Source organism: Cavia porcellus, unplaced genomic scaffold, assembly GCF_034190915.1.
Source record: "Cavia porcellus strain 051 isolate PalLab524CR breed Dunkin Hartley unplaced genomic scaffold, mCavPor4.1 scaffold_10, whole genome shotgun sequence".
In the NCBI taxonomy this organism is placed as follows: domain Eukaryota; kingdom Metazoa; phylum Chordata; class Mammalia; order Rodentia; family Caviidae; genus Cavia; species Cavia porcellus.
Window position 1 is genome coordinate 2,514,182 of NW_026947493.1, and position 25,896 is coordinate 2,540,077.

The 25,896-nt window shown below is 38.1% G+C and overlaps 1 protein-coding gene across 31 annotated transcripts in view; it reads right to left on the reverse strand.

The window, feature by feature from the left end:
* Window positions 1-25,896, reverse strand: part of Dst (dystonin) — a 455,117-nt gene that overhangs the window by 146,208 nt on the left and 283,013 nt on the right. For 22 of the 31 annotated variants that reach the window (XM_063256887.1, XM_063256898.1, XM_063256893.1 and 19 more), the window contains 11 exons: window positions 16,318-16,443; window positions 14,067-14,155; window positions 13,084-13,219; window positions 6,636-12,032; window positions 6,052-6,201; window positions 5,206-5,421; window positions 4,901-5,050; window positions 3,827-4,060; window positions 2,514-2,666; window positions 879-1,112; window positions 186-452 (listed from right to left, as the gene is read on the reverse strand). In XM_063256887.1, the coding sequence (XP_063112957.1) occupies window positions 186-452; window positions 879-1,112; window positions 2,514-2,666; window positions 3,827-4,060; window positions 4,901-5,050; window positions 5,206-5,421; window positions 6,052-6,201; window positions 6,636-12,032; window positions 13,084-13,219; window positions 14,067-14,155; window positions 16,318-16,443 (7,152 nt within the window). Of the gene's footprint in view, window positions 1-185; window positions 453-878; window positions 1,113-2,513; window positions 2,667-3,826; window positions 4,061-4,900; window positions 5,051-5,205; window positions 5,422-6,051; window positions 6,202-6,635; window positions 12,033-13,083; window positions 13,220-14,066; window positions 14,156-16,317; window positions 16,444-16,560; window positions 19,479-19,998; window positions 22,729-25,896 lie in introns of those variants that run through there. The other 9 variants (XM_063256908.1, XM_063256905.1, XM_063256906.1 and 6 more) reach the window with 3 other exon arrangements.

Genomic DNA, 25,896 nt, shown 5'->3' on the forward strand with positions numbered 1-25,896 from the left:
TTGATTTCTCATTTTTTTGATTTGCTTGGAACTCTCATAATTCATTATTCTTGACATAATGACAACGTAGGAAAATAGGACTTTCTTTGCTGTGATCAATAAGACCTGGTATGAGCCTAGTTGTTTCTGTCTTTTGCTCTCGTGGGAAGAGACTCTGACTGCATCATGATGTTTAAACAACACACCTTAATCTTCTGGTATTGCTGATTGAGATTGTCCTCAGGGCCTCCATCGCGCTCACTAACATCAACGGCTGACAAGTTGCCGTTCTCATCATCCTCTTCTCCAGTTTCCAGCCTGCCATCGCCTTCATCAAAGTGGGTCCCATTCTGCTCAATGAGCTGTTTGTGTTCTGTCCCTGCCCGCTCTGAGTCATTGTTGATATTTGACAACCAGTCCAGAAGGTTTTCTATCTTGGTTTTGCTCTCTTCTAGCTGCTTCTCGGCTGCAACCTGGGCAGGAATATTACACCATGTTTTTGAATGCAACTCAGGTGTAGTTTTAAAATTTCAGACGTAAAACTTGAAACATTTTAAACTGTAAAAACTGACATGTCTTGCAATCGTAACACAGTGAAATTAAACCTTAAAGCAGCAGTTACTCTGACATATTCACTTGCAGTTAAAAACAGTGTACATTTTGAAGTTGCAACTATAATTCATCAATACTCAGACATTTCACAACCCTACCTCAATTTTAAGAATAAGCTAAGAAAGACAATTCTCCTGTAGTGTTTCGTCAATTATATACCTAGAATCTGTGAATTCCAGTTTTGAGGCTCTCACTCATTACCACCTGATAAACTTAATAAAACCAAACAGCTGTTATATTAGTCATTCCTGACAAAACAATAATGTACGACATGTGTGAATAAGGACCTTTTCTGTTTCCTCCTTGATAGCCGTCTTCACAACTTTATCCAGCTCTTTTTTGGACTGTTCTGTCTTCAAGTTAAGCTGTTCACACTTTATTTTCGCTTCACTAAGTTTCTTTTCAATCAAAGCCTTATCGTCCTGTGACAGCTTTTCACCATTCTCTTTTAAGAAGTTCTCTGTGTTTCTTACTACTTCTTCCAATGCTTGTGTACTTCTTTGCATGTCTTTCTGTAATTCCTTATAACACAAAAGAAAAAATTTACTCTATAAAATTATTACTACACAGCTCTCATAAATTTATAATTCTAAAAGAGGGGAATCAAAGTATAACACGTGTAATTTGAAAAGCACACTGAATATGTCAGTTTGAGTTGGTTAGCTTATTCAATATCATGTAATATTTGAAATCTAAAGATAAGATTGAGATTTTGATGCTTAACAAAAGAATGTAGTTTGCAGAGTGTACTTTGTGAAACACTGATAGCACTGAAGTTTTTTTTGGTCTGTAATATATGCAAATATGCATATACCAGATTTTTAATACAGGCACATTTACAAAAGTCTATAAATACATAGTATTATTTGTTTATAAATATTTATTTTTAATATATATCGTTCAAGATAAAAAAAAAAAGTAGTTCCTCCAGTGAATGAAGATCTTTCTTCCTCTAAACACCAGACTCAATAATAATATGTGATGTTAGATTCTTTGCCCTTGCTTCTAGGAAGCTCAGGATTAAGATCCATTTTCCATACTTACAGCTTTCTTGACTAGGCAGAAGAAATGTCTGTATGTACGGTTCCCCACTTCCTCCTCCCTTTATTTTGGTATCGGGAATTGACCTCAGGATCTTATACTTACCAGGTAGGTGCTTATGTCTTTGAACTATATTCCCAGCTTGTTCCCTATATTATATTGTGTTTGTTTTAATATTTTTGTGTGTATGTTAAGCCTCCTCAAATTTTTCTCAGAAGTTATTTGAATTGAGCAGATCCTATTTATTGAGCTATTACTATGTGACATTATCTGTGATAATAATTTAATCACAATATACATTTAACTTTTAAAATAATGTAGCAATGAAAGTACAACACTGAGGAAACTGAGGCTTAGAGAGATTAAGTTATGAAGTTAACTATGTACAAAATCTGGAATTAGAACAAAAAAATTCAGTTATAATGAGAATGCTTCCTCTTTACACTAAAATGAAGGTATCTCTATCTGTGGTTTTTATTTTCATTTTTCTTCAAATAAAAAGGAACAAATTACAAAAAAGATAAAAAGGAGTAAGGATACGCTAACAAGAAAAAAAGAACCCAAAGTGATGGCTATCTGTTCTGATTTACAGTGAGCAGGTTGGCCTTAAGTGGGTTCTGATTTTAATTCGTTCAAGTCTCCTTTGTATCTCCTCCATCCAGTAACTTACCCTAAAAAAGCCAGGAAAATTACTTGGCCTGCTTCAAACTGAGAATCTAATTTTTAGTGTAAAGCTTACAGCTCAGGACTCCTAGGTATGCCTTGCTTCTAAAAACATAATCTAAACCTGCTGCTAGCACTCAGTAGTATTAATGGTCCTCCAAGCAACAGAAATCAAACCGAGCGGGACAGATAGCTGCTGCCACGAAGTATGAGTCTACCTCCTGCTCAGTCCTGAACTTCTTCAACTCAGCTGTGCCATCTCCAATCACAAAGGCTTCCTGGTGACCAATGAGGCGGTTTTCGGTTTGGGTGAGAAGATCGCATATCCCTTGGAGTTTCTCTTTGTACTCCTGCTGACGTTCTGCCACAGTCTAAAGTGGAGAAAACCCAAATGTCATCAATGTGTGGTCATAAAATCACCTGTGAGGACTCCTGACTAGCACACACTTTTCCAAAGTTCCTCTATAAGCATTTAAGTATGCTGTAAACACAATAGCAGTGGAGCACAGACTGAGCAAGCAGAGACAGAAAGTGGGACCATGGCCCAAATACAGGAAACGAGACCACTGGGGTGAAGTTACTCAGCAGAACACTGGCCATGCATATGTGTAAGAGATGGAGCTTCTGACCAACAGGAAGAAACATCCCATTTTCTTAAGCTCTTGAAACCTGCAACACACACAATGAATTCTGCAAAAGGACACCAAAAGAGAAGTTAGTCGTAACTTGTCTGTTAACATAACTGATATGTATAAATAGGATATCATGCTAGAGACAATGCCCTGTGCTTCAAAAAATAATAAAAAACACTGCATGCAATGTTTATCTGATCACTATGTCTCACTGCATTTCCATTTCTTTTCTCATTCCTACTACTAGATACAGTACTGTAATACAATTAACTACATAACCTAAAAGACTGAGTCAAAACCAGTTTGCATGCATCATTCTTTTTCCTATCATGTATACACTGATCATCCATCTTCTAGACATAGTAAAGATAGCTCATCTTTCCTAAAAGCCTAGCACATGCTGGATAACGTATTAAGTATTTATAACTTTTTTTTATCAGTGCCCACATTACCACTTAAGTATTGCTATTAATTCCACTTTACCAGTGAGAAAAAGGAGGGTAAGTGCCTCGCCCCGTCTTATGCACAATGCAGAAGGTGTGGCTCCAGAAGCCACACTCTGAGGACAAAGATTTCCCAACTTTCTTGAGCCACCTGCCCTCAATTGATTCCTGGAAATTATTCAGTATATACCTCTTTCCTATTAGTAGGATAAAAACAAAAAAAAGCATTCCACTTAAGTAGCATAACATAGTCACAAAAATTAAAACTGCCTGAAGTACAGCATTGTTATAAAAACAGCAACGTACTACACTGTAGGAATGCTGTACTATGTCCTATTCACTGAAACCTGTCCGGACAATTGTTTCTAATATGCTATAATCCATGGACAGCCACAGTAAGACTTCACCTTGAAGAAGTAAAAGCAAAGAGTTCCCAATTCACAAAGAAAGGCAAACCTTCTGATCATCAAGATCTCGTTCTAGCTGTAACTGCATCTCTAAACGTTCCACCTGCATAGTTACTGATTCCTGCACATCAAGAAAAGACTTCTGAGTTGCGTTTAAGAGCCGCAGCAGTTGTCTGCTTTGGTTGGGAGACAGATCTTGTGCATATTCAGAAATGAAGAACTGCACATCAAAGGCAGTCATCTCCAGCTGCATTTTGGTATGCCCCAGGTCTTTTAACACAGTCTGTGAACAGAGTGGTACGAGTTAGCAACAGGGAGTAAGGCTATTGATCAGGGTTATAATAACAAGAATACTCATGTTTTAAAATATGGTTTTTCAGTGCCTTGGAAGTTAAAAGACTTTTATTTATTATTATGCAACAAAAATCTATCATCTAGGAACAGATGATACAATTTACATTTTAAATACATTTTAAATACAATGGTTGTTACTATTACATACAACTATACAACAGAGAACTCCCCTAAGAATATTTTGTCCGCTACATCATATTTAAAATGGAATTGAAAAGCAAAGACTTAAAGATAGGTACATTTACCATACATTAAAATTCTCCTTGCTAATACTTACAACATCCATTAATCTGAGGTAATCACAAGATTATGGAGAAGATTATGTGAATGAACTGTACCAGGATTTCAGTTTTGTGACTGAGGCAAGAAGCCTACTCCTGTTTATGGGAAATGTGTTCAAATTAAGTGCTTGCAAAAATAACGATGGCAAACTGACTACCTCAGAGATACTACATAAACTGTCATGTAGTTATCTGACTAATTTTATATGACTAATTTATAATAACACATTTATGTGACTACTACATAAATACAGAAATCTTTAAGTCTAAACATGTCTGAGGTAAGATTTTGATAAGGTATGTAGGATAATATCACATACAACCACAAAGTGATGATTATTTTACAACTGTGCTAAGAACAAACATCTAATAGAGATAAAAGAAATAATTCTTTCTAGTCTTAGGAAAATTACATTTTTTTCTGAATACTTTCGTATTAAATCCATAGGTTTTATAATGTCCTCTGTCATATTTATTTTGACACTTGCCTTGAGAAACTCCAAATTTTTCTTCACATGTTCAGTATCTTCAGCCTTCAGAGCCTCAGTATCCTTCACAGATCTGCTCCTTTCTGATATCCATTCGGAGAATGACGTAAGTTTATGCAGAAACTCTTCGCAGGAAACCTCTAGTTTGGACTAGAAAATAAAATTATGCATTAATTTCTTTATGTTTTCCAAATTTAAAATTCCTGCAAATAGCGATACTGTTTCAAGGCCTAACACTTAAATATCTTACAACTAAATTTTCAAATAATCAAAGTTTCTAGAAACCTTGCCATTTCTGTACCCACCATTTCAGAGTCAATGGCAAGCATGATCTGTTTCATTTTTTCTGAAAACACACTGCTCAGGGAAGAGAAGGCAGTCTGCAAACTCTGGTGGCTCATATTCAATTCTTCAAGATAGCTTCTAGGAAAGTCACTGGGAAGAGACTTTGAGAAATCTTCTGCCAATTTTATATCCTTTTTTAAAATCACAGCAATTGGCGACAGTCTCAAATCAAAGATCTATAAAGAAATATGTCCCAGACATATTTACTTCTAGAAAAATATAAACAGGAAACATAAGAAGTGCTCCACTTTTTCAAACCTTATATAAACTGGTATTATCCATAAATAGCCAGCTACCATAATTTAGAGTGGGACTGTTCCCTAAAGACCATGAATTTGTCCCCAGCTCAGTGCCACAGGGAAGCAGTATAGACAGACCTTGGTATAAGGCTTTGGGTTACCAGGGACATGCATTCAAAGCACACTGTGTTAACTCGGTCTGTCTTTTGGTTCCTCAGCAAAAGGTAGTGTTTTTTTGTTTTGTTTTGCCTTTTTGAGACAGGGTTTCACTATGCAGTTCAGGCTAGCCTTGAACTCACTTTGTAGCTCAGACTGGCCTCAAAATTGCAGTGATTCTCCTGCCTCAACCTCCCAAATGCTGGGACTGCAGCTGTGTGCTACCATACCTGGCAAAGTAAGTGGTCTGCTCTGCCATATGTCATTATGATGTGCTGCATCACAAGCCTAAAGCACCACGACTAATGGTTAGGAACCGGAATCTCTGAAACTCTGAGCCCCAATAAGCCTGTGATTTTCTCAGGTGTCTTCTAGTCATGAGAAGCTAACACAGCAGGAGACAATTCTTACCTCTAACTGTTTAAGTTGATTCCTCAAAGCTTCCAGACTGTTACCAACAGACTCTTGGTTGTCTATAGGAGGCTTCATATCTTGAAGGAAAGCTAAATACTCATGCATTTTTTCAGTGTGCTGTGAACACTGCTGCAATTCACTGGAAAACTAAAAACAAATTTGAACATTTGAACTCAATAGCCTTTATGCAGATTTTGAAAGCCAATAAAGCATAAGGGATTATTCCCAACTGTCTCATGCAGATATGTGACTGTCAGCTCTGGTATATCCTTTTAGCAGGTTAGTAAGGCATGGCCCTATCAGTTCGTGGAGGTGTGATCAGGGAACCATACAGTCCCTCGCCTCTCTGGCACTATTACCTAATCTACCACCCAGCTGGCGTGAACTGAGCAGACCATGCTAGACCATGTCCTTCTGCCATGAGGTTTCTGTGTGAAGCCTATAATTGTGTACTAAATCTCCTAAAACTGTGAGCTAAAAACTTTTTTTCTTTAAATTGTGGGTGTCACGTAGTGTGTCTTAGTGATGGGAACATTAACTAGTATAAAATACTTCCATATAAAATACATAAATCTACTTACTTTTTCCCCTGGGGAATCTCCATAAGTCATTTCTTTTGATCCAGCAACACATGCCAAATGATTCAGGAAGTCACTGCACAGGTCTTCAGGTCTCTTATCTCTTGGCAATTCCAATCCACACCCAACAGGGCTTTCCAGTTGCCTTTCTTTCATGGTTTGTAAATTAGGAGAACTGTGGTTTCCTTCTTTGCTTTTATGATCACTGACAATGTGTGGCTTTTCATCCACTATCTCAGGAGTGGTACACAGTTTCTGACTCAGATCTCTAACTTGTTCTCCTTTTTCTGAATACCTGTCAGTAAGCAGCTTATAGAAAGCCTTTTCAAGTTTCACTAGAGGTACTTTAGATGAAATACCTCTTTGCTCTAGATCATATTGCAGCTTAGTTAACTCTCTCATCAAATTGAACACTCCTGTAATTCTTGGGCTATGTGGATTTGGGTTCAGTATATCAAGGAGATGCTCAGAGTTAATATCTGTGATACAGGAAAGGTCATCTCTACTCTCTGTCCTGAGCTCTGCGGAGTCATTCACAGGGGGAACTCCAGGGCCGTCACTGATTGAAGAGTTGAAGGACACATTAGATGTTTCACTTATCAACTGTGAGGAGCTAATCTGTTTAATTAAGTTTATAATTGAAGTTTCAGGGTCTACATAAGCGGAAGGGTCAGCCACCTCTTGAGGATTCAAATTATTTTTCAATTTGTTTTTTAAGATATCCTTTATGTTCCTCACAAACACCTGAGATAGTTCCACAATCTGTGTCACCTTTTCTTGGTGTTCTAGAGACAAATTTTGTTGTTTTAGAGGCTGTTTCTCAATTCCTTCTTTCTCATGGTCAATTTTTAAGAATGAGTATTCAGTATCTAAAGTATTGGCAGAATTATCATTCTTTATTTCATTTACACACACTTCTGATTTCATATGATCAGTTTTTACCCCAATGTCTTCCACATCTTTAAGGGTCAAGCTTGGAAGTACGATTTCACTGTTTTCTGCTGTGCAGTGATCAATTTTTGTTCCTCCTTCTGAGACACTTTCTTTAATAATAACATCATTATGCTGCAGTATCTTATTTAGAGGCCAGCATTCTTGTGTAGGAACCAAATTCTCTTTTGCATTATTTTCTCCTAACTGTAAATCTTCTCTCCTAGGAGAATCAGCTATTAAAACACGGCTGGGGGTGTCTTCATTGGGTTTCAGCACATCTTTTGCTTTTATACCTTTAGCATTGTGTTTTAGGAAAGCAAGCAGATCACGCTCATTCCCAGGTCTGCTGGTGAATGACTCTTTCACAGTGGTGGCGTTCCCTTCAAGTAATACAACGTCTGAAGTAGCATCATCATTGATCACCTTGGAAACCGACATCTGAAATATTTCTTCAAGATCCTCAAATTGAACAGGACTTCTACTACTCACTGTTTGTGCAGCTTTTGGTTCCTCTTTAAGAGCCCCAGTTGCCTTCTCAGGGCTTCCTCTATGATCACCATCTTCACTGTTCATGATCTGAGGAAATGGACACTGACTTTTGATTAAATTGAGGCTCTCCTTTGTACTCTTATTAAGTGGATGTTTGAGATATTTATTTTCTTCTTCTGGATCTTCTATAAGCACTTCTTCACCTAAGCACATTTTCTGGGCAGACCCAGAACCTTCTGTTAGTACACTGACTGTGCCAGCTTTCCCTTGGCCTCTTCCAGGTCCCTGGTCATCTCTGGCAGTCATAGAGGCAGTGAATAACAATTGGTTGTCTGTAGGTTTCCCTTTTACCACAGGCTGAGCACCAATGGCTTTGTCAAAAGATGGGTTGATTTTGGTTGCCACATTCTCAAGACTGACAGATTCAGGCCCTTGAATCATCTTTATCTTTGTGTTTATTAGATCAATGTCTAATTCAGAAGTTGAACCAACACTGTTATGTAAAATAACTTCAGGACCAAAGACTGTTCCTGATTCACTGTCTTCAGTGTTAGGCAACAATGTACCTCTAAGTACTGTCTCATGAGTCAACATATTTTCTTCACTTTGTTGAACAACCCCAGTTGTGTGTTCCTGAAGATGGTTTCTGTCAGTAACTAAGTTGCTCTTACTAATAGATTCTAACTGTAAAACACTTACACTTTGCTGTCTTTCTAGAGAACTATAATTATGCATTTTATCTGAAACAAGCATTTTAATACTTTGATTTTTATCATTATTTTTCTTTACAGCAATGACACACAACTGGTTATCTTCAGACTTTCCATTATCATTTCCCACTGCTTCTCCTCCAGCATCACCATTAGCAGCACCATTGTCATCATCATCATCTTGATCACTACTGTCACACATATAGTCCCTATAACTTTCCTCATTTTGCATAGAATCAAAATGGTTAATATCAGGCTGGCCAGTTATATACTCTTTTCTTCTCCAACTACCAGTGTCATCAAATTCTAATGAATCACCAGAACTCCCTTCCCTTCCTACAATTTCATAATTAGTCAGTGAGTCAGACATACCACCTTCAAGGTCATCTGTGTGTTTCCTTTCTGATGAGGTTCCCACTGCCCATTCATTCACCTTCTCTGAACCAAATGAACTTAAATGTTTTCTGTTACTAGCATCTAACTCAGCTTTCTCAGTCCCTATGAGAAAACCTTCAAGACATTGTGATTCATTTCTCAGACTGAAGTTGCCAACTAGTCCTCCCCAGGGAACTTCAGGACTTTCATTTCCTTTTGAAATATCATAGAAAACATCCACTGGAGAAACCATTCCTTCATTTTCCTCTTGTAGGGTGTCATACTCCTCAGGCTGCAGACAATCCTGGATATTACCTTCGAGAAGCAGAGAATCATGGTCATCATCTTCAAACAAGAGAGTATCATAAAAATCATTATCGCTATTGGTATCTGTTTCTGTGTCACTCTGCTGATCATCCAGAGGTGATGTCTCATAGTCGCAAGCACTGATGGCTTTTTGAAGGACAGGGCTACCACAGATCCAAGATGTATTGGTGCTGTTGGCACAGGAGAAGTCTTCTGTTTCAGATTCATTTTGCTTGCCTGCAGGTGTCCACTGAGAAGCAGTATGCATTTCTTCATTCTCAGTCAAAGTGTCTGAAACGTATTCATCACTGCAAGATTGTATTTGAGGAGGACTACAGGCACTATTTAAAGATTTCATTACACTGGTTTCTCCCTGTAAAGTGATGTTAATAGCTGCAATTCCGAGAAACTGATCTTGAAAATTTTCTCCCATTCTTTGATTTGGTAACATGTTTTGGTCACTTAATGACAATGAAGAGGCTTCACACGGATTTCCATCATTCTCTAGGGAGCACACATCATTAAAACTTTTCTGACTATGCCTCAGTCTATCATGACGTAGTAAGGTACTTAGCCTAGGGGAGTAATCAAAGCTGCATGAATCCTGTTTTATGTTATCCTCATTCTTTGTTTCAGTCACATCACAGAACCTATCAGTTTCTGATTTTACAACAGGCCTTGATATCAAATCATTTGCAAAGTTTTGAATGTTTTTAGAATGACTACATTCATCTGCATGCTCATTTGTTTCAGGCTGACTTTGATTTTCACAATTTTTAAGTCTGTTTTCAGAGTCATGTCCAAGTGTGCTAGCCTCTTTGGGTTCTGTCTGTTTTACACAGGGCACAGGACTGGGAATACACATACTGAATGAAGTGTTAACTTCCTCATCAGTTACTATCAGGTTTTCTGACTGATAAAATTCACTACTGATAGCATTATTTCCCACTTTACCATTACGCTTTTCAATTGGGACATCCTTTTGATCTTCACAAGTCTCTCCATGTCCAGATTCTCTGCAATGACTTTTATCAGAATTAGCTGATGAAGCCATACATTCAGTCTTTCCCTTACTAGCAGCACTATGAAGAAACAGACCAGGGACGCCAATGACATCCAGACTATCTTTCACAGCTGCATCCTCACCAAACTCAGCACTGCAGCTATCCAGGAGCATACCTATAGCCTCCTCCAAGCCTTCATCATATAGCAGAAGCCTCTGCCCTGTGTTTGCATCCATATAGCTATTGACCATCAAGTAAGATAAGAATAATTTCTTAGTCTGTTCTGAGCTTTGAGCTGCCCCTGGCTCTTCTCCTTCAAAACTATCTTCTTCTTGTCTGTAATCATGAACTGTTGATGGTTGGAATTTACAAAAAGAGAGCCATCTTCTGGTATTTTTACATGCTTCTAAATCTCCTAAATCTGGCATTTTATCTGGCAGTACTATATTTTTTAAAATCAATGCTGTGTTGTTATCTATAATTCCTATCTGCTCAGCAACATCCAAACCAATGACTTGAGAACTTTCTGGAATATACAGAGCAGCTATTTTCTGCCTGCCATTCAGAATTTTGTGGGCCAATTCATTTGTAATTAACTTTTGCTGCAAAGAGGATGATGTGGGGAATATTTCACCAGAGTGGGGCCAAATGAGGCCAACATAGCCTCGCTGAGCCTCCAGGATCAAAAGAGCACTGCTGGAAGTGATTAAGTTGCACTGGACTGCTTCATCCATGGTCAGGCGTTTAGCAGGGTTGGAGCAGATGATCCCACCTGTCTGGACCTGATGCGTGAGGATACCGTGGGCGGTGTTTCCATCAATCACCCCCTCAGCTAACGCTTCTTCCACAGTCAGCTTGTGACCAGAAGTACACTCGATCAGACCACCAGACAGAAGCTGTGCGCCCAACAACCGAAACATGGTCTCACGGTCTATGAGGCCTTCGTGAGCGGCTCTCAGAATGCTTATGCTTCGTCCACATTTTAATGTTATCCGACCCCCCTCCTGTGGTCTCACAGGGAGAAGCCACATCCCAGTATTTTCTTGTAAAATGCTTCTTTGCACCATATCTGTTAAAGACACCTTCTCAGAGGTAAAGGGGTCAATAAGATCTTTGCACATATTTTGCCTTTCCAGGACTTTAGAAAATAATGCCGATGAAACCAAATTCTGCTGGAAAGCCTTCTGCAGGGTCAAGTGTTCTCCAGTGGCTGGGATAACTAGAAAACCGGTGGAAAATAGGATCTCAAGAACTTTAATGGCCATGGACTCTGATATCAAGCCTTGATCCAAAGCATCTAGCACAGGAATTTTGTTAGATGATGAAACAGAAATAATCTCCTTAGCTTTATTCAGTTCTTTGAGTTGGCACAGAATTTGTTCATCAATAAGGCCATGACTTTTGGCATCTTTGAGGTCAAAACACTTTCCTAATTCTGGTGAAATTAGACCAGAAATCAGCAGTTGTGTCTCAAGCAACCTGATTCCTGTGTCATAGTCAATAAGGCCTTTTAAAACTGCCTGAAAGACTGAAAGGACTTCTCCAGTTGTCTGATCGATGGTGCCTGCAATCACTTTATCCAGCTGAAAGAAAAATGCAGAATTCTCAGGTCAGTCTGGTGCACAATGGTGGGCAGAATTTCATGCAACTTAGTTTTTGGTTTTGATTTTTTAAGAATACTTTTCATTATAAAAATCCTCTACTTACCAAGGCGCAGCAATGCTGTGAATGTTAGGCAGCTCAAATGCACAAGTGATCTATGTCAGTGATCTATTCAACAGCACAGGATATGATAAAAGCTTTGAAACAACATGCATCTGTGAATTGAAAACTTCATATCGTGTACATTAAGAAGGTTAGTGAGGACACAGCAGAGTGGATGATGACAATGCAAGAACAGAACACACACCTAAAAGGCAAGTCATGCTTCCCGTATTTGGGTGAGATTAATATCTAGTGACATGAAAGAGAGGACCAAACCCCATGCTATTGATGTTTACAGCATACTACTTCAAAGACATTTGAAAATAAAGGTATCAGAAAATTGTTATCCGTTCCCCAAATGTGGTAATTATGCAGAAAGTATTCTCAAGAGAAATGGAATTAAATATAAGGTGACCTTTTTAAATATTAAATATTGTTTGGCATGTTGCTATGCACTGCTAGGTTAAAAAGAAAACTTGAAAAGATGTCTATTTTAAGAAGACATGAAGGCGTCTTCACTACAATATATGGACTCACATTACTTCAGTAATTCTCATAGGTATCTCTGAAAGTCAAACAAACTCCATAACACATTCATGCCACCACTTGAAGTGACCCACAGCCTCTAACATATTTTATGATAAAATACCTACTATAGCAGAAAATAGCTTTTGAACAGGAGAGTTAGAAATGAATCATTCCTTTTTTACCATGCAAGGCAGAGATTAAGATGTCACATAAACTGACAAACAGCAAGTGTAAGATTGTACCTAATAAACAACACTGAAATCTCAAACATGTAAATAAACTCTCCATATTTTATCTATGTAAGAAATTCAAAGTAATATATTATTGACATATATATTTCCATAGTCACACAATAACACCTAAGTTTCTTGGAACAGCCTTGTGTTCAATAGATAACATTACCTTCTCCTCTACATTTGTATCTCCTGAGGTTTGTGATTCTTCCAGTTGTTTCAGACATTCACTAAATAATAAATTATACCCTTCTTGAAGAGTTTTCACTTGTTTTTCTAATTCATTTCTTTCTTCGTCTGTCATTCTAAAATAACCATAAAGGATAAAAAATAATAAATGCTTATCTTCAAGGATAAAAATTACGTTAGGTTGGATGACATCATATGATCTTAACATACAGCTCCAGGTCTTGGAATGACTGCACATGAAAACTAAACATGGCCCTAACACAATCTAGAAGTCTTTCCCTTGCCTGAGAAAGGGGATGAAGGGAACGGTGTGAACTAATATATCCATACCACTCCAACATACAAATCCAAGAATAAGAATTGCTGTTATCTGATAAGGAAAAGACATTGTACTAGAGGCATTAAGGTAGCATTTCTCAAGACGACACTCATTTAAACTGAAGGATAAATGAAGACAGACTTACAAGGAAAATTAACAGATTCCCTGAGCTACAATCCTAACCTATTCTGCAATAATCCTAACGAGGATGTTCAAAAAGAGTTTAAGATAAGTGTGTTCCTTCCCCGAGTCACTGCTTAAAATACAGGAAGTTTTCTTGTAAAAAGCAGGACCAAAATACAGTATTAAAAACTACAGCAAGGAAACAAAGCACATATTTACACATGTTTTGTGCAAGGTGCTCTCACAGGGCTCTCCCAAGGGTGTGATACTGGCTGGGCTCTCCCCTCTGCCCTTCGCCAGCTACTTTCTCACCTCTCAGAGCCTGTTTCCTTGTCAGTAATATATGTGGGTAACAGGCACGTTTTTAAGTTGTGGCTAAAAACTAGTATATAAACCTAATATGCTTTATGTTAATTGCAATTACAATTCCATTTTTATAATGTCTATCATAATTTACCAGCTTCTGTTGTGCTGACCCATTTTTAAAAACATGTCTCTAATTCTGATGAAAAGCAACATACTTGTCTCCATGTTTAGCCAAAAACAGCTGCATGGTCTGAAGTGCTTCAGATAACTGTTCCTTCTTGATTGATAATTCCTCACTGGAAATCTGCAAAGTAAAGAAGGCATTTCAACTCTCCTCTCAAAAAGACAATACTAGTTCTTTTTAAAAAAATTAACCAAGTTTTTATCAAGACTCAAACGATGGGTCAATTTTCCTGATGACTCAGATTAATAACTTATTAGTAACTGGCAGGTACTGGCCTGGATAAAAAGAGTGCTTTATTTCCAATGCATCAAGACAGGCAGTGCTCTCTACCCTTAATGCCTTCATTTTCATGTTAACAACTAGGGATTCCACATGATGTGTGTTCTTGTTGTTTTCCCAGTCCAACCATGAATAAATGTTAATCTCTACCGGGCCAGAAGTTCAGCCACAGTCCAACAGCATCCTTAAAAATCACAGTACTCAAAAAGATCTATGAATGTGGTGTATCTTCTCCAAAGAGTACCTTTATTTCCCCAAGGTCCTAAATACAATGCTCCTTTAAAAAAATCATGGCAAAAGTATTATTCTATAGTCCACAGTTCAAAATTAAACAATGCTAAGACTCACACTTATGAAACCACTTTTGAGTCAAAGAAGTAAACTAATCTTTGGGGAAAAGGCAAGAGGCTGTAGAAACACTTTCTCCTAACCCGACACTTATCTGAATCTGTGCTTCACAAAATGCCATTCTTTTAAATGGAAAGAATGGGCTGAGAATGATGTACACTTATGTATACTATATTTAGGGCCAACTTAGAATCTAGTCTTCATGGTTACAAGTAATCATGAGGTCATAGGGAATTTTGGAAGATATATTTATAGCCATCAAATTTATTGCCTAAATTTGAACAGCAATACCAGCAAGGGTTCTGTGGAGTTATAATAAAGGTCATGTGTATTAAACGTCTCTGTCTACTCTTGTGTGCCTCAGGTCTAAATGTGAGTTAGTAATGCTCTGGCAGATTGGAAACTACAGAATGTGAAGCCACCAAGGGTTTTAACCCATGTTTCCCAAAAGAAACTTGTTCTTTCAAGAAATCTTTGCTAAGTAGCACGTGACTATTTTAGTTGTCTTCTATTTGATAGAAAAAAAAGGACAAAGATATTTTTAATTAAGTATCTGCACTGACTTACTCTGAAGGTTTTGAATTCAGAACACCAAATGTAGATGCTTTCAAATTTCTCCTTTCTGCCCCACCACATATTAAAACTGAGAATACAGCTTTAGCTCATTCGAATATTATTTCAGGAATATAACCAGATCTATAAACTTCTCGGAAAGAGAACGCCAAGTAAAGCTACATCACACACAAAAATCAGACGAGAAAGTAGTATCTTGTGTGTAGTAAGTCAACAATGTCAGGTTTAACCAATGGTAAAAGGCACTGAGGCACAGCTAGAAGAGGGCCTACATCTCACATTAAATGACAGCCCTGAAACTTCCAAGTATCAGGCAGGAACAGGAGTGTTATGAAAGTATGTATTCCTTGGAGAGGGTGGGGAAGAAGGCTTTATCTTGGTGGAGCATTTTTTTCTTTAAATACAGCAGCAATTTCCACTACCACCAGCAGCACTATTAGAATTATACTGTAACTGCCAATGTCTTGAGGGGCTCCAGTGTTACAGTCCAAAGACATCACAGCAGTAACAGCACACTCAGCCACTGCCACCCAACTAATGCCGAGTAGCTGGGAACCGAAAATAGCCCTCAGGACTGAAGAACCCTGGTGTACAAGGGAAAGAATCTGAAATTTCTGATTTGACTGTAGATACTTCCTTATCAAATAAAAATGATAAGGAAAAGCACATCTGAAGTTATTACTCAAAAGTGTGAAATCCCTAACTTTGTATTTAATGTTCTATTTCCATCTGTAAGACTGAGACTCTGTATCTTCATGAAATGCACTGCTCGAGACACAGATAGGATGCCTCCTCATGATTCTCATCACAGTCATCAGCAGGGGCAGGCCCTCAGGAGAAAGCAGGACAGCCCATAGGCCTGCTGATGGCAAAGCTCTTATATAAACTCAGGGTTTGGTACCAGGGACACTGCCTCCTGCCAGTATTAACAGTGCTTCTTTGGATAGACTAACCTCTGGTTTAATACTCTGGCGTAATACCCGCCTATAAAAGTTATGGTAAAGAATTTGACATTATGCTAGGGGTACTCTACCACTCAGTAAATTCTACCTATTATTATTAACCAGGACCTCTGTGGATACCTTTTGCCTAGAGAAGGGAGACTTTCCAGCTTTTGCGCCATCTAATGTCTTGGTGATATTTGATACCCATTTCTGCAATTCTTTGGCTTTTTCAACATGCTCTTTCTTTTCTTCTTCCAGTAATTTCTGACAGGTGAGTTGGTTTTTTTAAAAAAAGAAAAGACACATTCCAGTAAATGACTGAGTTATTAAAATTGAGCTTACCACTAAAAACAAAAATACAACAATGTTTTTTCCATCACCTACAGGTTATTGAGCTATTTTATTCATTTACTTAATCATGTGTATAATGTCACACAGCAAACCTACTCCCAAACTTACAGTAGCTCCCAAATTTACAGTAGCAAAGAAAGCCATGACAAACACTCTTTCATCACTGGTCTACTCTTCCAGCAGTTTCATGAATGACAAAGGAACTCAACTTTATTCCTGAGGCACTAGATGATCTGGGATGACTGCCTTTGCATTAGCATTACAATCTGGATTGTGTGGATAGAGAAGTAACAGGCAAGGGAAAAGTGAGCGGGTCTACACACAGACCAACACACAGAACAAGGAAAACTCCTCCCCTCCTCCAACATAGTATATTCATAATTTAACTCTGAAGTCCCAACCAGAAATGAGAACTCATGGTGAACATTTTAATATGTATAGAAAGTTATTACACACAAAACCCAAAACTTTTTATGTTTCCCAAGCAGTGTCAAGCACTGCAGCCTCAGGGATGAGGGAATGGATGTACATCATGTCCTCTGATTCAGTGGTGCTTTGTGACACATCATTTAATAACGGGACGCAAGTCCCAGGCTGGATTCTCGGGGGGGGGGGGCTGGAGGACTGATGCTGTGAGCGTGCTGAGATTCATTATCAACTTTATTCCACACTGTAGGTAAAATACAATTTATTGTTTTATTTTATTTCAGCCAGTCTCCCCATACAGTTCAGGCTGCTCTCAAACTTGTGGCTGTCCTCTTACCACAAAGTGCTGGGATTACAAGCATGTACCATCACATCATGCAAATATGTCTATTTCAGTGTGGCTAAGATTTCAAACAGCTATTCTCAAAGCTAAATGGATCTGCTTTAAGGGCAGCAATATTTTTGTTATTTTCAATTAAAATTATGTCTTCTGAGCAGTGAATTATTTGGACCTTCAGGAAACAAACAGCACTTTGAGTTAGCTATGTAATTCTTGGACTGCACATTGAGTCAGTTCCATCTTCTCTGAACAGGTGGCATATGTCGGCCTTTCATAGTTATTTAAACATGTCCTGTCAGGAAGAATAGTAGAGGCTGGAAATTCCTGTCATCAAAGGTTCGGACACTTCTATCAGTTTAAGTCCCGTGTGGAAATCAAAGTCAGCTTTTTCTAAGGCTTCCTTGTATGTCAGCTTTCTTTTGGTCTGGGGGCATATGATGTTTCTGACATATGATTTTTGGTCTTTGAGTCTGGTAGCGATGAGCACATCTATGATACCTATTTGGAGGGCCTCTTCTATTGACAGCCGAGAGTGAACCTGTGGCTCTATCAAGCCCCCCGTCAGGTACTGAAATTCCAGGCATCGGCTTCCCAGTTCCCTACTTATGATATTGGCATTTACGGCTTCCACCACCGACATCATTTTGTTGGTGACGGGATGACCAATCCCAGTGATCACTAACTCACACTGTCGTAGCTGCTGGGCAAAGTCCTCGTCCACAAGGCCCATACGTAGAGCCTCGACCACCCTGTGCTTCTTGCCTGTTAGGGGGTCAATTATCCCTCCTGTACTGACTTGGGCCTCCAGGCATCTGAGGGCAGTGATGCGATCCACCAAATTTCTTCGGGAGGCCTTTAGTAAGGAGATCTTCTCCCCACTTGAAGTCAGCCAGTAGCCTGCAATAGGACTATGCAAGTCCTTCTTGGGAACTAATCGGCTCAGCAAGGAATCAGCAAGCTCTGTAAGTGTGATGAGGCCTTCCTGATATTTTTCGACCAAAGCTTTGTCAATTGTTCCTTGCTTTATAGCTTCATTAATATTAAACTTTAACCCTGTCTTGGTGTCCATCAGTATACGGGAAGGCTGCCCACAGGAGTCAAAAAACGTGGCTTCCTTCCACTGATACTGCTGTCCTGAAAGCTCCAGATAAATGTTTTTGTCAATTAGGTTTCTCTGGAAAGCCTCATATGCACTCAGTTCTGCTCCTGTTTTAATATCAACCACAGAAATTTTGTGAGTTTTTGCTACACTGAGATTGGAAATGTTCTTTTCCCCAAATGGCAACAGAAAGCACTGGCAGTCGACATCAAATACACACATTTGCAACAATTCTGAGTAATACAGAGCTTGCTTGTTATTAGGATTAGGAAAAACTCTAGAGTTACTGGATGGCTCATGCAAAAATTGCAAGACGGCATTATTTAACAAGCCCAGCTGCAGAGCAATTTCTGGAGGGACACGGATGCCTCGCACAGGGTCAATGACACCCCCACTGGCAATCTGGGCCTCTAGGATCTGTTTACCTTTTTTTCTGTCAAGCATTCTATTTTCCATAGCTTGGAATACTGAAAATGTCTTAGATGAACAAGAATAACCTACAGTCGCCTTCTCTGCCTCAAGGAGCCTAACTCTAAATTCAGGGTCAACCACTCCTTGAAGAACTGCATCTTCAACTGAGTATGTCTGACCTGAAATGGGATCAATTATAAAACCTGTTGCAGCCTGTGCTTCTAAAAAGGCTAGTGCCATAGTTTTGTCTATTATGATTTTCTGGGCTGCTGACACAAATGAAATCTTTTCTTTTGTAGACTCTAGATAAAGTCCTGCAATTGAGGTGGCTTTTGTCAAAAACTTGTCGAGACTTTTCTGAACTTCTTCAACAGTTTTCAGGCCAAGTCGCAGCTGCTCAAGGGCTCTCATGTCTAGAATCTTAGCTTCAACCAACTGCCTGGCAGTCACACTGTGCCTGAGCCCCTGGAATTTAAACTCCTCATCCTTCACCGAGCACACAGTGTGTTGGGACGCCTCTGCTTCTGTGTCTTTCTTAACGAAATTTCTTATGAGTCCATCAGACACTCTGCACCCATCCGACATCCATTCTTCAGCATTGGGAACTGGGTTCTTTTCTTGCTTTAATGATGCAAATTCTGTGTGTATATCATACTGCTTATTCTTAACTATCTGCAACAGGAATTTTAAAGACATTAAAAATTACCTAAAGAATTTATGTCACTTAACTCATTTTCAATCCAAACAATTCCTCAAATTATTAAGATACACAAAGAAACTTTTCAAATGCTGTTTCAACAATAAGTAACATTATTTTAAGAGCCTGAAGTTTAGATGGTAATACAATTAAAGATATTAAAATTGCATGATTGAGATGAAATTGCGCCAACAAAAAATATTGAAAGTTAAAATTAACTGCTTGGTTCTACCAGCTTTTTTTTAGAACCACAGTTTTCAAAATATATTTCCGTAATATAATAGGATACTCATTAGATTTGTGTTTCATCTCATTCACACATAAAAGGATAATTTATAGTAAAAATTTAAGTAAGTCACTGGGAAGCACTGCAGTCCTCTCTGAAGTACAGAGAGCCAAACACATTCAAAATAGTTAACAATTTCATAGAGAAAATCAAAGAAATTAAAGAAAGTCAACAATAGTTAGCTGATATGGGCTCAGAACAGAATATACCTCCAAGGGGGTCAGAAGCTTCACCAATTCCATCTCATGTTTGTCATCTTGATACCTAATAGGTGGTCTGGAGCTGTGCAGGGCTTGATCCCTTATCTTCTCTATTTCTAAGACTCTTGTAATAGGGTCTGTCTCATCAAAAGTTATCTGTAACTCAGTGCTCGTCTGAGTAAAATACTCAGAGTAACACTGCTGGCTTTTCTCTCTCTCGAGTGGAGCCCGTGGTGGCCCGAACTGGACTTCCTTTGGTATTTGTTCACCAAGACACTGCTGCCATTTCTCCCCTACCTGCTGTGGCTCTTGAGGCCATCTGAGTAGAGGAGCCCCTACATGTGAGTGAAGGGGTCCCGCATTCCTAGAAGGGACCTCTCCAGAGTGCTGATGTTCCCTCATGGTCAGCTCAAAGTCTGGTGTGTAGCTATAGTCTTTGCCAATGTTCTTTTTCTGGATTTCATGCTGCAGCAAAACCAACTGATGTTCGTGCTCCTTTATCTGCTGGTCCATTTTCTGCTTCAGCTTTTCAACTTCATTTTTCTGGGCTATCAGCTCACCTTCCAGCTTCTGACATTTCTGATAATGATTTGCTTCCACATGCTGCCCTTGTATTTGCTCACGGTATTGTTGGAGCTGTCTTTCGAGTTCTTGAATCTTTGTTTCACAAAGCTTAGCATTCTCTTGAGCCCTGCAGTTTTCTTGTTGAAGAGATGCAAAGTCAAGTTGAATACCTGATATATCATTTTCGGTGATGACCTTGGACTCCATCAACTTTTCCATTTTTTTCCGAAATTCCTCTGCTGAACGTTTGAATTTATCAGACTCCTCCTGAAACAGAACCATCTTTCTGTGAGTCATCTGCTCTTCAATGGTCTTAAGGTGCAGTTCATCTTGGATTCTTTTTAACCTGTTATTTAACTCCTGCACTTGAGCTTGCTGTAGCTGAACTTTCTGTTCCCCACGTCGCTTTTCCTCTTTAGAAGCATTCAGTTCAGCATTCAGATTTCTAACCTCTTTCTCAGTATTCTGGATGACAATGTTCTGCTGGTCACACTTTTGCTTAAATTCACTTACTAAATTCTGACTTTTGGCCAGGTCTTCTTCTAGGCTTTTAATTTTTCTGTGGAAATCCTGTTCTGCTTTCGTCTGTTTATGTAAGTGTTCATTTGTGTTACGCAGCTGATCCTTAAAACCATCGGCCTGGGTTCTCAGCACCTCGCATCTCTGCTGGATGGCTTGTTTCTCTAAGACTATATTCTTTGATTCCTCCTGAATTCTCTGCATCATCAATTTGGTTTCAGTATTCTGCCTAGTAAGCTCATCTACTTTTTGTTTTAACATTTCTGCACATTCATTACTTTTCTCCAATTCGTCACTGAGCTTCTGAATTTTATCATTATTTTCTTTCTCAGCTTTAATATTCTGAAGCAACTGCTCATGGCTTTTCTCAAACTGCTCCTTTAGATGATCTGATTTTCTCTGGCAGAGCTGTCCCTTTTCATTAGAGAACTTCTCATCCTGAACAGAATGAGCTTGGGAACTTAACCGCTGAATCTCCTTCTCAGCAACATCACGTGCCCTGATGAGTCTGTCTACTTCTCCTTGTAGTTTCCCTTTCTCATGATAGAGAGATTCTAATTCTAACTGATAGTTATGCTTTATTTTTTTGAGATCATTTGCTTCTTGTGTGACTTCTTCCGCTTTATCTGTGCTTTGGTTCAGCTGCCTGCTAAGTTCTCTGAGTTGCTGAGAATACCTCTCCTCTACCTGATCCTTCTTTTCCAGCTCCAGCTTAAGACACTTTAGTGCATTATTTGTTTCAATCAGCTTGTCCTTTAGCAGATGAGCCTTCTCCTCAGAGGAAGTCTTTTCCAGCTGGAGGGCAGTAAGCTCATACTTCAGTTCTCTTATGTCCCTCTCAGCCTTTCTTTTGGCGACAGTCAGTTCATCCACTTGCTGTTTGAGTTCCTCTGCTTTCTGTTTGTCACACTCTTTGTGAAGACCTTCTGTTGCCCTACAGGACCTGGCCTGTGTGATTACACAAGCCGGCAATGTATTTTCTCCATACGGATACTGAACTTCACTTATTTTCCTTCTTGCCTCCAATTCAATCCTCTGCTTTTCCCTCAGCTGTCTCTCCGCCACCTGTCTTTGAAAGGCAAGATCTCTTTCCATCTGCTTTACCAGCTTCAGGAGTTCTTCCTCACTGTCTTTCTTTTTCCTTAATTCTTCCACTAACTTATTTTTTTGTTGCTCCAAATCACTCAGGTTGGAATCTTTCCTTTTAAGATGATCTTCCAGTGTTCTCCTTGTAAAGGTGTTTTGCTCTAACTGATTCCGAATATTCAGGAGATTTTCTTCCACGGCTATTCTTTTGGCCTCTGCCTCCACGGTCTGCTGCCTCACCCGCTCAAGCTCCTGCTCTGTGGCTTCCTTCTCCCTCACTATGGTCTCTAGCTCCTTGCGGTACTGCTGGGCTTCACCCTCAGCCTTTATCTTCTGCAGAGCAATGTCTTCTACGTTTCTCTGCTGCTTTCTCAGTGCAATTTCTGCAGCCTCCTTGACCTTTGGAAGTTCTTCCTCTACTCGAGACTTTTGCTTCTTTAGTTCAACTACCATTTTTTCCAACTCACTTATCTTTCCAGTAAGTTTGCTATTCTCAATCACTGTTGCTTTCTGACGCTGAAGCAGATCTGTATATGCCCCATGTTCAGAAGTCTTCTTACACCTTTTCATCTACAAGAGATGTTTTCAAAGTGTCAAACTTGTTCTGTTCAACATCCTTGAGTATTTACAAGGCCAAGAGAACCCAACACAGAGCAAGCACCAGCACCAACACCAGCACCAGCACCAGCACCAGAACTGAATTCAGAAAATCAGCAGTAGGCAAAGACAGAAAACCTTCATGGTGGGTTTTCTGAAGATTCTTATTTTGCCTATCAGGAATAATTTCACTTTAAAAATTAATCTAACTTGCTAGGGATTTAGCTCAGCAGCATAAGCGCCAGCCCTGCAAGCAGGCAGTCGTGAGTTTGAGCCCCGGTACCGAAATAAAGACAAAAAAAAATAGTAATAATAATCTAACTCATGCTTTTAAAATAAGAAAGGGCCTTACAAACATATACAATCTTTTACAGATGAAGTGGAAAATTTACAAACTCACACAATGGGTGACAGACAAAAAGGATACCAACACTTTCACAGCAGTGCTCTTTCTGCTTTTATGAAAAGACTTCTATCTACTGAGAAAAACACAGCTTTCAGGAATCAAATAATGTAAAACAACTTAAGTTTTCAGCAGGTAGCCCAAAGGTTGCCTAAAAAGATGTTTTATGGTTAAAAAATCAGAACGGAGAACTTCAGAACAGAGAGCCAAATTCAAACATAATATGAAACAGGCAGAAGGAGGAAATTACATAAAAACTTGAGAATTCACAAGTTAAATTTCTTGTTTATACTTACTACATGATACTAATTCTAATCATTGAAAGTGCTAATGCAAAGGCAGCCCTTGTCCCTAAAGGGTTGTAATTTGTGCTTCATGACTCACAGATGAGAAGGTTGTGGTTAATGACATGCCTTTTATGACTCCACTTGGACAAGAACCTCTAGATACCTCACAAATACAAAGATAATATAAATTTATTTTAAATATACTCAAGGATTCATCTCTAATTGTTACATAAGATACAGATATTTTTAGCTTACAGATATGATACTCTTAGCTGGCAGAAGTTCACACCAACAGAACTACATGATCCAGGATCAGTTCTAGAGACTTTATCAGTATTTGTTAGTTTAGTATCAGCAACTCAAAGTCACCATAGCCGGCAACAATTTAAGCAGGAGTAAAGAAAGTGTTTTAGTAGCAGGTTTGATTTCATTGAGAAGCTTTAGTAAATTTCCAGAATTTAATTTCATTATAGACCAGTGATAGCAAACCTTTTAAGAGCTTAAAATGATAATACACTGCAGGCTGTGGCATGCATGCCATAGGTTTGCCACTTCTGTTACAGAGCGTGTATTATTTTCATTTCTTTAATTCACTGTCTTCCAGTAATTTTGACAAAAATTTCAGTCATTTCCTTTGTTAACCCAAATGCAGTTTTCCTAAGAATTCACACAGAGACAAAGCAAGACACAACCTGCTGTGCTCAAGGCACTGCTCTTTGGATCAGGTCAACTCTCGGGAACACTAAAGTATTTTACCTATTTAGAATATTTTTTTAATTACTTCTAAGAGAGTGCTTCTCAGTTCTTTATCAAACTTTCCTTAAAACTTAGTTATTGCTATGAGACTTTGAGCACTTTTTTTGCCTTGGTCATGTTGTTTTCCTCAGGAAAAAAATGCATCTATGCCTGAGTCCTCAATATGTACTTAGAGTCGTTTTCATGATTTGTTAATAATCTTTGACTGCCTGGTAACTTTAAATATTTTAGCAAATGCTAGAAAAGTTACTTAAAATAATTTAGATCAAATGTTAATTTCATTTATTAGAGATCTTAAGATTTATTCACATAAAAACTTCAATTTTTTTCTCAATTTTTCCTGATACAATATATAATTTGCTCTCAACATAAACTAGACTTTCTTCATCAAATCTAACATTCTTTACAGACACTCTATGATACTTCTTTAATTTAATATTATTTATTAAATTAATGGGCACCTATCTTTGATTTTATGATTATGAAAAACTCTGCTTCTAAAACAAGGCTGCTCCTTTGTCTCCTCGAGACTTTCAGAAACACCACTCTTTAGAGTCTAAAAATTGAAGGCTAAAGATCTTTTATAGGCCATTGTATTACTATGATCCTTAAGTGGTGGGGTTTACAATTATTTAAATTTCAGTCTTTGTACATCATCTCCATAAATATACTGTTTTTCATTTTCAATTCATTACAGATCTTTGATCTCTCAAAGATCTATAATCATGATTTCTGTTTATTTTAGGCCTTTTAAAATATATCATTTCTATCAACTTCTAGCCTTAACAGAAAAAATGAAACCAAACAGGCCATATATGTATAATCACATATGTACCATCAGAAAGCAAGACATTTTACTTTATGTTTAATTATTATATATACAAGTTGAAAGATAAGAATATCATTTAACATGGAATAAGACTTCTCAAAAATTAAAAAGGTAAAAAAATTTATGGATGGTCTTTCCTATGGAAGAGGCGCATGGTAATTATTAAGATGATCATCACATGTATTCTGGTTTTCTTTCCTGATCACTAATGGAAAGTTGCTATAAAGTCTTATAATTAGTTCTATTAGTGATTTAGCATCAGAAAATGTTACTGCAGAACAGACTAAAATAGTTTACAAAAACACTCACAGTTTCAGAAACAAAGTAAGATCTAATAGGCACCTAGTACTTTTTCTGGTCTTTCAGCGTATGAAATGAAGTGCATCAACTCTAATCACCATCAGTATTTCAACAACAATCCAATAGTAATGCTGATGTCCTAGATTTTAAAATTCACTTATTTCAGAATTTAGTCTACTATTTTTGTCTGTTCTTCTAGGAATAAAAAGCATTATCAAGATAATAGAGAAAGGAGTAACTCCTTCAAGATTATAAACAACAACCTTGTATGACAATTTATTTTTACAATTCCTTAATCTATTTCTGAATATAATTTTTAAAGACAGAGTCAAAGCTTATAAGTCCAAATTAGAATATTTAATCTTTTTTATCATGAATCATGTCTTTTGGCAAAAATATAAAGGCCTAATCCTCACAATACTTAAAAATAGCCATGTTTTATACAAACTCCTACTGCTTTAAGTTGATGTCTTAATATAATTAAATTATAATAATTTCCCTGAAGATATACATTCACTTAAAATGCATAAGATAAATGTGTTCGTGTAGTATTTCTGTAGACAACA